The 14,556-nt window shown below is 37.6% G+C and overlaps 1 protein-coding gene across 1 annotated transcript in view; it reads right to left on the bottom strand.

Annotated features, from left to right (window-relative positions):
• Positions 1-4,517: 4,517 nt before the first annotated feature.
• The window catches only part of LOC108276550 (protocadherin Fat 3), a 76,208-nt gene continuing 66,169 nt past the window's right edge, over positions 4,518-14,556 (bottom strand). The window contains exons 26-27 of the mRNA XM_053687028.1: positions 14,456-14,548; positions 4,518-7,736 (exon numbers count right to left, since the gene is read on the bottom strand). Of these exons, the coding sequence (XP_053543003.1) occupies positions 7,246-7,736; positions 14,456-14,548 (584 nt within the window). The 3' untranslated portion in view covers positions 4,518-7,245. The remainder of the gene's footprint in view (positions 7,737-14,455; positions 14,549-14,556) is intronic.

Genomic DNA, 14,556 nt, shown 5'->3' with positions numbered 1-14,556 from the left:
CTCACACTGGTCTACTTGCAGCCCAGCAGTAGATAGTGCATTCATTGTTGGTAATGTTTTATGTAATATTTAAGAGCTGGGCATACAGTAGTTATATGTAAGTGTAGAACTTTTTTTAGATATTTCAAATAATTATATAAGTCAGATTGTATTGATCCACCATGACCCTGACCCTGAATGAAGGAACAAGTGAGGGCAATAGCAAATATTAAAAATAACAAATAACACACAATAACAAGTATATGCTTATGTATATAATTTTTGTATCAGTTTAGTATTATGTAATGCTATCATGTATTATTAGCAGCCCAGGGTCACAGACTTTGCTGAACTTAATCTTTCCATTTTAACCCTCCTTATCTTTGGGGTCAGTTCGACCCCAGATGTTTACCATCTCTAAATACATAATTTACTTTTTTTTTGTTTTGTTTTGGATGATACTGAGATCACTATAATATTTCATATTCACAATTTTATAATCTTTTATAAAATTTCCCTCTGCTTTAGGGCCCTAACCTAACATAACCATACCTGTAGTATTGCAAGAACCACTGAGTTCACAGGACATGAGGGAGGGGAAAACATAATTCTCCCGAAGAATTTAACAGTTCACCCAACAGGGGAGAAGCAAACATATAAATGCTTGCACAGCAGCCTTCTAAACCATTTCTCTTGGGGCTCTATGAGCTCTCTATTTATGCAATGCCTCAATTCAAAATGACCTCTAACAAAGGTTTTCTGTCAATGAAGTTTTGTCCCAGTTCATTGACAGTGAAAATGACGCAGAGGAGAATGTGTCTGAGACAAAAGATAATGTTGAGGAGACTCTTAGTTTTGACCCTCCTGTTATCTCTCAACCACCAGCAGACGCATCACCTTCCAAAAAAATTGTTTTATGTTCTCTCTTCCCAATTGAACAATAGGATAGACTTAGTGATGCTAATGTCATCAAAATGGTTCCAGGCCCCACCAGATGCACTGTTAGCCATGTCCAAGACAAAATAAGTATTTGAGCTCTTCACAACACCATAAATCGATGTGATACTTGAGATGACAAGCTTAGAGAGGAGGCATGTGTATGGAGACAATTGGAAAGACTTGGATGTAACCCACCCTCATTTTGGCAGAAGTGTACAGGTCAAAACGAGAAGCAATAGGAAGCCTTTGGAATGCTGCCACTAGAAGGGCAATCCTTTCCAGCCACCATGTCTTAAAGACATTCCACCTTTTCTCCTGTGTCATACACTTTGATGACAGAGAAAGAAGGCAGAGCCAATGAGAGAAAAACAAACTCGCAGCAATATGGGATGTATGTTGGGATGTTGGGTGGGAGTTGTGTTTCATTTAATGGTCTATTTAGGTACTGAACAAAAAAAAGTACCTCACAGAAAAACTTGGGTAAAAATCATATTCTGGAAGTTTAATTTGCTTGAGAGATGGTTTTGTAACATTTTACAGCCTGATGAGCATCAACAACTCTATTTCTGAGGTCCTCAGAAATCTCCTTTGTTCATGCCATGTTACACTTCCACAAACATGTGTTGTGAAAATCAGACTTCCATAGATCTGTTACTGAAAAATATAGGGTGCTGACTCACACATGATTGTCATCGTATTTATTGAAAACACCTGACTCCAATTTCAGTTTCAAATGGCTGCTATTAATAGAGGTTCACATATGTCACTTACAGATATGTAATATTGGATCATTTTCCTCAATAAATCAATGACCAAGTATAATATTTTTGTCTCAATTGTTTAATTGGGATCTCTTTATCTACTTTCAGGACTTATGTGAAAACCTGACGATGTTATGATTGGTCCTTGTATTCTAAGACTCCCAACTTCCAACCTTCTGGGGAATGGTTCCAAGTCACAGTCCAGAATAAAAGTCACCAAGGTTTTCCTCAGTGTCAGACCTTCTACAGTGTTTGGTTCTCTTGGCCCAAGGGTTCTTTTTTTTTGGGCAAAAGTCAAGTAACCTTTCTTAATACTACTGAGACTTCAATTTCAGGCTTGTTTAACTGCTTCCCAGTTACTCCTTTACCTCTTTAAAATCCCTGTTGTACATCCCAGTCTAAATAAATTTTTAGTAACACTCCCAATTGCTTTGACTCTACTAATTCTGCGAGTTGTCTCCTAAGATCGATGCTTTCCAATTTCTTTCCACTATTCATTCCCAATCTACATAAGGCCACTCCTCTTTCACTTCTTCTAAGTTATTAAGCTGTCATATTTCTGAACAGTGTATTTTTTTTTTCCTCTGTCAGGGGATCTTTGTCGTAACAAGTCTTCGTACTGACTTTCCTTCCAATAATGTGTTCTTATTCCTTTCGCTCCTGTAGTATTCACATTATTCTATGTTCCCTACTCTCTTCCTGAACTTCCATTCAGTTATTTTTTAAATGCTACCAGACTTTCAGCACAACATGTTGTATAGGGTGCAATACTCGGAGTTTCACCTAATATTGTGAGAGTAAAAAATAGGTCTAAATGGGTGTCCACGCCTATGCAATGCTGTGAAAATGTAATGATTTCTTCTATTTATGTGTATATCTCTGCTAAATTGTTTAAAAAATTTAAATAAAATCTAAGATAAAATAAAGGCAACCTGAGTAAACACAAAATAGTTTTTAAACAATAATGTTATTTATTGAAGAAAAACCTTATCCAATACCAATTGGGCATGTGTGAAAATGTATTTTCCCCCCTAGTTACTAAATCCCCAAATCTCTGAAATTGCATTCATAATAGGGTTCAGCTGGACTAGACACAATCAGGCCTTATTACTGCCAGCCCTGTTCAATCAAATCAACACTTAAATAGAACGTTTCAAAAGCATGACGTTGGTTAAAAGGTCTTACCCACTAACACACTATGCCAAAATTGAAAGAAATTCCAGAAATTATGAGGAAGAAGGTGATTGAAATACAACAGTCAGGGAAGGGTTACAAAGCTATTTCAAAGGCTCTGGGACTAAAAAGAATCACAGTGAGAGCCATTATCTCCAAATGGAAAAAGTCAGCACAGTAGTGAACCGTCAGAAGTGGCTAACCTTCAAAAAAATACCTCTAAGAGCACAGCGATGACTCATCCAGTCACAAAAGAGCCAAGGACAACATCAAAAGACCTACAGGCCTCTCTTGCATCAATAAAGGTTCATGACTTCACTGTCAGAAAGACACTGGGCAAAAATGGCATCCATGGAATTCACAGTGGTGAGTGGTGAAGTGAAAACCACTGCTAACTCAGAAGAACACACAGTGATGATCCTCAAACCATTTGTGAGAATGTTCTGTGGACGGATAAGTCGAAAGTCGAACTGTTTGGAAGACAGGGGTCCCGATACATCTGGCGTAAACCAAACACAGAAATCCACAAAAAGAACATCATACCTACAGTTAGTGTGATGGTATGGGGATGCTTTGCTGCTCCAGAGCCTAGGCAACTTGCAAAAACTGAGGGAAACATTAATTTTGCTATCTACCAGAAAATCCTAAAGGAGAATGGCTACTGTCCAAATAGCCTGTCTCCTATTGTAGAGCCCCATGCATGCCGCCCCCACCCAAGTGGAACCTGCCAAGCAAGGACACCTCACCCGTCCACCCACACTCACACAACCGAGGGGACCGCAACCCTCCATGCAATGCACACAGCAATATCAAACACCACGAGACCTTTAATGCAAAGGGACCACACTCAAAATGGAGCAGCCAGCAATCAGTGAATGGCATGCTGACTTGGCAGATTGAAGTATCCAATTGCTGTGTCTATATGTGGCGCTGGACCGGCGACAGGGGGTGCAAGGTACCCCAAAGTAGGTGTCGCGAATGGTTCAGAGTCATGTAGACAAGGCTGCCATGAAGTCACACAGGGAAGAAACAACCACTCCAGAGCCCCCAAACTAGGGACAACACAAAATAATGCGTTATCAAAATTATCTTTTAACTCTTATTTTTCTACTCTACACTCCTCTTGCATGACTTGCCAATTGCCCGTTTCCCGATACACTTCCTCGACATGGTGACAGGATTTTTGTCTACCAATTCAGCCCTCTGCTGATGCATTTCCTTGACACGACAGAGCGGTATTCATAGGTCTTAGCGTGCTTCCCTATCTCTTTTTATCTGTATAGTTTACTTCTATCCATCAAGGCCCACTTAACAGCAAACAGATATTTTGCATGCAATTATTCTATTTATGATCAAAACCCCTTCTCTCAATCTGGTTAATTTCATTTGGAGAAGCCTATAAGAGTGTTCTTACCATCATGGACAGACCCTCAGTGAACTACACAAAGTAGTTATTATAAACAAAACTGCTTACCTTAATTAGGTGGCTACCTGTCCATGCAGTTCACTGGTGCCAGCCCGCCATGGCTTCCCACTCTCTTGCCTCCTACCCAATCCTCCCTACAACAGCAATTTTATGTGGAAGAACCTTTTTCAGCAAAAAGCAATCCAAGAGTCTTGGGGTCTTGATGTCAAAAGATAGACTTTATTATTCAAACAACAAAGCCTAGCAGATCAACTAGCTTGCGTATCCTTGATACATGCTTTTATACAATTCTAAAACATTGATCTCATCAGGCAGCCCCCGCCCTTTTCATTCATCCCTTGGCTGTTCATCAAAAGTCTCCCTCCCTACATTCTTTTTAATGGCGGTGTGGTACAGCCAGCTCCCTTTTTAAAAAATATTACATTCCAAGAGATTACATTCCTATCACAGACAGGTACCAGTATACTGATTAACACTTGGTTACACTCTCAAGTATAAGTTCTAGTGGATTAACTAATTTCTTTGATTATAACTTGTTTCTTTGATTAATCATGTGTTGATATTCTTTCACACCTTATACATTGGTTATATATGATGGAATTATACTTTGATACCATACCACATGATTGGCTGATTAGATAACTGCATGAATGTGCAGTGGTACAGGTGTCCCTAAGAAAGTGGACGGTGAGTGTACAATATATACACAGGTAAATGAGGATAAACTATCATTAAGTGAGCTCATATGATAATACACAACAATAATAACAATGTTATTTATTTAACAATATTTCATTTCAATTTCATTTACAGTATAAGCTTCAAATACAATACACTTAAAACAATCAGCATGTGTGAGACAATTGTATGTGATCACCATGAATTTCCTACAAAAATTTGCAGAGTAAGAGAACTTAAAAATATGTTTGCTGTAATATTGTTAAAGAGTACTATTTACTACAGAAGATTAGACTTGTTAAGAATTCATATTATTCTAACTCAAACATTCTGACAATCATACATTTCTAACATACACAAATAGCCAAAACAGCTAACATACAGTTATAATTATGTACATTGTGTACATTTGTCACAATGGGTACAATAAATGTGTATGGACAGGAAAGAACATAATTTAAAAGCAGAACCTTAAGCGGCTACGCTATCACAGTAAGTGTTTGATGCTTTTGTGTTTAGGTTCATTATTAAACAAGAAAGAGATAAATGATTCCTCAGTTTATAATTAGTTTGAGCTGTATGGTGCCTTAACAATGGTATGTGTTCGTGGAAATGTTTATCTGGAGACAATATGTCTCACTGCATACATGTGCTACAAATATCAGTTGAGCAGGACCACATTTACATGCTTTACAGCAAAACAGCTGTAAAAAAAAAAATGCTTTTGAGAAAAACAAATATGGAGGACAAAGCGGGCATGAAAAATTCTTGTTAGTGTGATTGGTGAGCAAATGTGTGGAAATTTACTATTAAAATATTTCACTGTCAATATTCCAGCATTGCCATATAACTAAAAATATCAATTTAGTTATTTTTGGGACATTCAGCAGTACACAATATGATGGCCCCACCTGAACAGTGGCTGCGTTGAAGTCAAGTAACACCAGCAGCTCTTCTCTAATTTTCTGCATTCAAAGTTACAGTAAAGACAAACAACATCTTTATCAAATCTATGCTAGATACTTTTGGCGTAACCAGTGTATATAGTACATAAAGTGTTGACATAATGTTTTGAATTAGTTGATAGGCTGGTTGAATTCAGTCTGGTTTGTAAAATTTTCAGGGGACTATCCAAATAAAATGCTATCACACTTTTAAGTAGGGCAATAACATTCACATCAAACCTATACAAACCTTTTATGTTCATAATTCTGGCTGTGAGAAGATCTGAGGAGATGCTGTTGAGCACCACAGTTTCTTCATGGCACTGGAGATGAGCAAAAACTGTATGGATTATTTAGTTAATTCAAAGAGATTATCAGAACTAAAACAGCACAATGTTGAAATATGTTGGATTAGAATAAAATTGATTGCGTAGATATATCAATTAAGCGCATGGTGTCTCCTTGGGAGCTTAACACTTCAGAACATGATACTGTTGCATGGGTTTTACATCAACCATACTGAAATATTTGGACCCAAACAAACCAGTATATTTATGTTGCTTTGGATACTGTGCTGAGTCATATCACACATATAAAGATCACTTTATTTCAGGGCTGCAAGATTCTGGGTCAAATAGGAATCACTTTTTTTTTTTTTTGCCTAAGAATTGATATCACTCACAATTTATGACCAATTTTTCCATTTGTCTTCTGTGGACTCACCACAAAGGTGTGTGTCAGGTAATGTGGTAAAATGACTATGGTCATGGGTCACATCAAATGAGAGGGAACAGTGGCACAATACTGTTCTTTAATTGAATTGCACTGAGAATAATTGAAGAAGAAAATGCCAAATGTTTCTTTTGACATCACAAGCAAAGAAAATATTGTGTGATTCAGACTATGACAGAATGCCAAGAATATGAAATGTAAAATTTAACTGATCTGAATTCATACCAGCACAAAAGAATAGAATATCTTTCATTCTTGCTGTTCATGTGGGTTGACAGCAGATGTATGAAAGTATTTGACTGTTTCACGTTGCATACAATTTTAATTTCTAATATACCATCTGTTTATATTTCATATGAATACTGGTGTATATTGCTATTTAATCTGCTATATACTTTCCCAGTACTTGAATTAAGCAAGTGCCCACACACAACCAGTTATACACAGTGTGATTAATCCATAATAATGTATTTCTTAAAAGTTATTGATGCTTTTGTACTTGTTATCTGGGCTGTAACTCTTCTGTGTATACCACTATTTTCTTTCTTTTTTTGGTCCATGCACAGTAATAGCAGTAGTGATGCCAGCTTGGCCATCTAGGCTGTCATTGCAGCTAGTAGTGTTTGTACTGATCTATTTCAGACATAGATGGGCTGTGCTGGTTACTGTGTGAGCACTGAGCTCCAAATGACTGTCTGTCCCCAAGTCTGCTGATCTCCTTATGGCTGCCAAAGGAATGGGAGTCTTTCCAGACATGAAGCCTTTCTTCCCTAGAGTGATAGCAGGAAGTATTGGCTGTCCCCTCATTATAGCTCCTTTGGGGAAGACTCTCCTCATCCTGGCACTCCTTACACACTGGGACAGGGCACTTCTCTCTAGATAGGGATGAGTAGAAGTCTCTATGCCCTTCATACCTCTGTAAGGGATAGTTGGTCTCCAGGGAGTGTGTACTGCCAGCTAGACGGATGCTTCCACCCAGTCGTGTGGGGGTAAGGGCAAGAGGAGCTGGTAGAGGAGGAGGACTAGGAGAGAACTGTCTGTTAGTGGATTCCAGGTCTGTCATTAAGTTGTCAGGAATCCACTCTGTAGCCTCCCAGTGGTATGCTGCAGGACAGAGAAAGACTGTTATGATCAAAACATTTTAATAACACCATATAGCCAAAAGTCTGTGGACACCTGATAAACACAACCATATGTAAGCCTTCCCCAAACTGTTGCCACAAAATTGTGGGCACACAATTTCTATGATGTAACATTACAATGTCCCTTCACTGGAACTAAGAAGCCCAAACATGTTTCAGCATGACAATGCCCCTTTGAACAACATGATATCAATAAAGACATGGTTTGTCAAGGCTGCTGTGGAAGAGCTTGAGTGGCCTGTCAGAGCCCTGACCTCAACCCCACTGAACACCTTTGGAATGAACTGGAACACAGATGCAGAGTCTCAGACCAAACATCACTGTGTGACCTCAGTAATTCTCTTATGGCTAAACAAGCACAAATCTCAACAGCCACACTCCAAAATCTAGTGAAAAGCCTTTCCAGAAAAGTGGAGGTTATTATAGCAGCAAAGGGGGGCTAACTCTGGAATGGGATGTTTAAAAAGTACATATGGGTGTGATGGTCATGTGTCCACAAACATTTGGCCATGTAGTGTATCTGTGGAGCTTCAACTTCATCATATGTAGCAAAACATTGACACAGTGCAATACTAACTCAGTAAATGTTTTCATATGTCCATTCATTAAGAAGTGATTGATTTACTGCAGTAAGATATTTCAGAATATCTTTGCGGTATAATTTGTGGTTTAAAAAAAAGATGGATCTCATTAGGTAAGAACAGATTTATTTGTTTACCATAAATAAAACCATTATTTTATTTGCAATTTGATCACTGCTTCTGAACATACAGTATCAGCATAAACAAACCATAAAACTGACATGAACAGAAAATTATTGCAACAAAATTGTTTATTACAAAGCAGACTGTGCTTACAATTGACAAAGTATTCTTTGATGTATTCGATGCATGTTTGATCCATGTGATGGAGAGGTGGATTAACTGTAATCAAACAGAAAAGAAACAAAATGCTACAGATAACTTGTAATAAAATGTAAGAATGCTGTAACTAAATGACTAGAGAAAATTATATGATGGGCTGATTTTACAAAAGCAAAAATATATGTTTTTAATGACATTATTTCACAAACACACAAAATATTAAGTACAGTACTGTGCAAAGGTCACAGTTAAAGAAATTCTGCAAAGCTGTCTTTCCTTCGGGTTTCCTTCAGAACTAGTGGAGGGTTTTGTATCCAAGGTAGCTATAAGTTACTAAGGTCCTCCAAGATTTGTACTTCATTATACTGTTGTGAAAAGCTCTTGCATTTGGCCTAAGCCCAAAGCAAGCTTCTCTACTCAGTGTTCCAATGCGGTAAAGAAAACTCAGTCCTCCCTCGTTTAATAGATCAGCAGAGTCTTCTACCCACTTCTGTTCCTGCCACTGTAATGCATCAAAGGAGCTTAGCTTCTTCTTACCAACGGGCTCTGCTGTCATACATTCTGTTTCTTTCATTCCTCACTGCAGCCACACAGCATAGAGGAAGATGACTAATAGCCAGTGTTTCCATAGCTTGTGAGGTGTGCTTTGTGCTTCACTAACAGCAATACGGTGCAGTAAGGGCATATTTCTGTTGAAAGTCTACACTGCAATCACATCTTGATTGCTTCATTTAAAATCCATTGTGTAGGTGGGTGTACAGAGGCAAACTATATATATTATATACACACACACACACACACACATACATATATACATACACATATATTATATATATATATATATATATATATATATATATATATATATATATATATATATATATATATATATATATATATATATATATATATAACAAACAACCCCAGTTCCAAATGTGTAAAATGTAAATAAAAATAGAATTCAATGATTTTCAAATCTTATTAACCCATATGTTATTCACAATAGAACATAGAAAACATCCAATGTTTAAACTGAGTAAGTGAATTTTAAGTAAAAAAATAAGTTAATTTTGAATTTGATGGCCGCAACATGTCTCAAAAAAGTTGGGACATGGCAACAAAAGGCTGGAAAAAGTAAGGATTGCTAAAAGAAACAGCTGGAGGTTAAATGGCAACAGGTCAGTAACATGATTGGGTATAAAAAGAGTATTTTAGAGAGGCAAAGTCTTTCAGAAGTAAAGATGGGCAGAGGTTCACCAATCTCTGAAAAACTGGATCAACAATTTGTGGAACAATTTCAGAATATTGTTCCTCAACCTAAAATTGCGTAGACTATGAATATCTCATCATCTACAGTACATAATATCATCAAAAGATTCAGAGAATCTGGAGAAATCTCTGTGCGCAAGGGACAAGGGTGAAAATCAATATTGCATGCCCATGATCTTCGGGTCCTCGGGCGGCACAGCATTAAAAACAGGTATGATTCTGTAATGGAAATCACTGCATGGGCTCAGAAACACCTCCAGAACTCATTGTCTGTGAACACAGTTCGCCGTGCCATCCACAAATGCTGGTTAAAGCTCTATAATGCAAAGAAGAAGCCATATGTGAATGTGATCCAGAAATGCCACTGTCTTCTCTGGGCCAAAACTCATTTAAAATGGACTGAGGCAAAGTTGAAAACTCTTCTGTGGTCAGATGAATCTAAATTTGAAATTCTTTTTGGAAACCCTGGACACCGTGTCCTCTAAACACGCCAAGTGCATCATTTGACACAGTAGATCATGATATCCTTTTGTAAAGACCTGGTCATGTATTTGGGTTTCAGAGGCCTGTGCTGGAGTGGTTTGCTTCTTATCTCAAGGAGAGATCTTTTTCTGTTAATGTAGGGAATTGTTTCTCATCCTGTGCTCAAATGTTCTATGGTGTTACCCAGGGTTCCATTTTGGGTCCTCCTCTCTTTTCTCTATATATGCTTCCGGTAGGTCATATTATTGAGGGACACCACTTATCATATCATTTCTATGCTGATGACACTCAGCTTTATCTTCCTGTGAAAAATAAGACCTGCCTTGTGTCTAGTTTGTTTGACTGTCTGCATGACATTAAGTGCTGGATGGACATTTTACAGTTAAACAATGACAAAACTGAAAATAATCAACTTTGGTCCATCAGCTCTGTCCTCTGGCATTGTCAGTCAGCTTGGTCCTCTCTCTTCTAATGTGCCTGACTGTGTCAAAAAACTTGGTGTCATTTTTGACTGCACACTGTGCTTTGATAAGCAGATCAGTGTTATGGTGAAAAGCATTTTCTTTCTGTTACGATTTATCGCTAAAATCAAGATGATGCTCTCCAAGAAGGAGATCAAAACTATTATTCATGTGTTTATAACATCTAGGTTGGACTATTGTCATTTGCTCTATCTGGGCTTGCCCAGAACAACTGATTGTTTGCAGTTGGTACAAAATGCGGCAGCCAAATTACTGACTAGCACTAAAAAAACGTGAGCACATTACACCTGTGCTTGCTTCGCTTCACTGGCTACCAGTCAAGTTCCTTGCTGATTTTAAAAATTTGCTTTTTGTTTTTAAAGCTTTGCATGGACTTGCTCTGCAGCATATTTGTGATCTTCTCACCTCGTACACTGCTTCAAGAGACCTTCGATCACCAAGTCAGTTACTGCTCTCAGTTCCTCGTTCATGTTTTAAGGCTAAAGGTAACCAGGCTTTCTCGGTGGCTGCTCCTAGGCTTTGGAATAGTCTTCCTCTCCACAATAGATCTCCTTTTGTTTCTGTATTTAAATCTTCTTTGAAGACCTATTTGTATTCTTTATGATTTAATTGAGAGTGTAAATTTTTAATTAGTCTTATCTTTGGTTTTTGTTAACTCTTTTAATTTGTTTTAATTCTGTTTTTGTACAGCACTGTGGTTTCAACATCTGTATGTTTTAAATATACTTTATAAATCAATAAACTAAATTAAAATAAAGTAAAGAGGACTAAAGAGGAAAGGGACCATCCAGCTTTTTATCAGCGCTCAGTTCAAAAGTCTTCATCTCTGATGGTATGGGGGTGCATTAGTGCCTATTGAATGGGCAGCTTACACATCTGGAAAGGCACCATCAATGTTGAAAGGTATACATGGGTCCCCCCATGTGTCTCGGGGACACATAGTTACATGTCATTTTCCACTGTAAGGACAATCAGCTGTCCTTCCTGTCTCTCTCTAGCACTGTCTTAGGCGTCACATTATGAACATTGCAGTTTATTGCTCTGGCCACATCTTCAGTACTCATGCCTCCCTGGAGCAGGCCTATGGCATGTTCAGGAGGTGAGCAGGCATCCTAGGCAGCTTTCTTCCAGTGTTTTTCTGAGCCAGTAGAAAGGTCTCTTTAGGGTCCTAAGTTATTGTAACTGTGACCTTAATTGCCTAACAAGGACTGTTCCACAGGTGCATGTGCAATTATTTTTATGGTTCAGTATGAACAATAAGCATGAACATTGTTTAGCCCCTTTCCAGTAAAGATCTGTAACGTTTATTTGGATTTTTACAAAATTGTCTTTAAAATACAGTCTCCTGAAAAGGGGAGTTTTTTTGCGGAGTATATACAAGTGCATCTAAAAAAAATTAATATTGTGGAAAAGTTAATTTTTCCATAATTTCATTAAAAAAGTGGAACTTTCATATATTCTACATTCATTACACATAAAGTGAAATATTTCAAGCCTTTTTTTAAATCTTGATGATCACGGCTTACAGTTCATGGAAATCAAAAATCCAGTATCTCAAAATATAAGAATAAATAATTTATAATACAGAAATGTTGACCTGAGAAGAGCTCTAATCTACTAATTAACAAAAAACACCAGCAAAGTTTTCCTGAGCTTTTAATATCTCAGTCTGTTTCAGTACACACAACCACAATCACTGGGAAGATGAAAATGAAAATGAAAATTTTGAAAAGTAAATTTTGAATTTCATTTGGAAATCAAAATCCCAGACTCTGGAGGAAGAGTGGAGAGGGACAGAATCCAAGTTGCTTGAAGTCCAGTGTGAAGTTTCCACAGTCAGTGATGATTTGGGGTGCCATGTCATCTGCTGGTGTTGGTCCACTGTGTTTTTTCAAGTCGAGAGTCAATGTAGCGTCTACCAGGAGATTTTAGAGCACTTCATGCTTCTATCTGCTGACAAGCTTTACGGAGATGCTGATTTCCTTTTCCAGCAGGACTTGGCACCGGCCCACAGTGCCAAAATACTAGTAACTGGTTTGCTGACCATGGTATTACTGCGCTTGATTGGCCAGCCAACTCGCCTGACCTGAACCCCATGAAGAATCTATGGGGTATTGTCAAGAGGAAAATGAGAGACACCAGACTGAACAATACACATAAGCTGAAGGCTGCTATCAAAGCAACCTGGTCTTCTATAACAATGCAGTGCCACAGGCTGATTGCCTCCATGGCACATTGCATTGATGCAGTAATTCGCGCAAAAGGAGTCCCGACCAAGACTGCATAAATTAACATACTTTTCAGAAGTTCAACATTTCTGTATTATAAATTCTTTATATATATATATATATATATATATATATATATATATATATATATATATACACATAAATTATAAAAATGTCCGGGCATGAAAAAACTTCTTCAGCACTAAACAGGTACAAGTACAGATAGAAATACTGCCACTGTGTTATACCGCTAGGGCTGAATACATACTGGGTGTTTTATGATTACAATTTATGTATTACAAAAATTAAAAGATATCATCATACCTTCATTTTCAACGTTGTCCACTGCGTCATTGACTTGCCGTATCACTGTCACGATGGAAGCTAATTTGAAGTTTAAGCAAACAACAAATAATCACCAGAATAAAACATTAATTTATTACACTCTAGCAGTTTTGTCAAATAGCCAGTAAAAACATGTTACAATTCACTTGTCTTGTAGTACCACACTAATACTATTACATTTATTTAATAAGTGGAAAATCAGAAACATTTTTAATCTGTGTGTTTTGTATTGTTTGGGCATATTTTAGACAATAATGCTATGATTAGTGTTTTTAACTGGTTCTAGCCTGCTATTCCTGCTTATTTTTGCAAAGCAGCATTACCATTAATCCTCCAGCATTTACTCAAATATCAACTAGGTCATCCTAATTAAGTGAATAGTTAATTAACTGTTATGTTGAGTTACGTTTGGGGTTAGGCTCCTTTCACCATACAGACCCGCCTGATTCATCCTGATGCTCTACTACTGCTTGGAGCTTTTTGCACTTGTGACTCACCTTCTGCTGTTGTGGATGGTCCCATATGGAGGTTTGTTTTTCCTTGCCACTGTCACCTTTGTCTTGCACATTAGAGACCTAAATCTATATCCAGATTTCTGTAAAGCTTCTTTGTGATGTTGTCTACTCTTAAAAGCATTATACAGATAAAACTGAATTGAATTATATGTGTTCTCAGTTTCCTTTGAGGCACCAATGCTGATAAGAATGTTTATTAGAACACCTGTTTGGTTTCTACAGTTAACTGAACCATAGTTGCTGCGGCATGTTGATATGGTTATAATCACAGAAATGTCAGGTGGAACCTTATAATTTCACAGTCTTAAGATGTAACTATCCTAAAGAAACATTATTGTAAAGCGCATGGCATCCTATACTGTACAAAGCTATGTAGTTACAATGCCTACAAGGTAATGGACAGTGGTAATGAACAGTGTGTTGGGGTTGATGGGAGCTGTTTTGGGATGAGGGTACGGTAGAAGATGCATAGTTGATATGGTGAATGTAGCCTCACCATTATCATCGCAGAAGTCAGATCTGAAAGAGTGAGCTTCACTTGTACTGCTGTCTGAAAAACAAGAGGCCTCTTCCACTGCACTTTTGGACTCTATAGAG

The sequence above is a fragment of the Ictalurus punctatus genome, chromosome 16 (assembly GCF_001660625.3).
Source record: "Ictalurus punctatus breed USDA103 chromosome 16, Coco_2.0, whole genome shotgun sequence".
NCBI classification, from domain to species: domain Eukaryota; kingdom Metazoa; phylum Chordata; class Actinopteri; order Siluriformes; family Ictaluridae; genus Ictalurus; species Ictalurus punctatus.
Note: the sequence above shows the minus strand (reverse complement) of the source record. Positions and strands in the feature narration are given on the sequence as shown.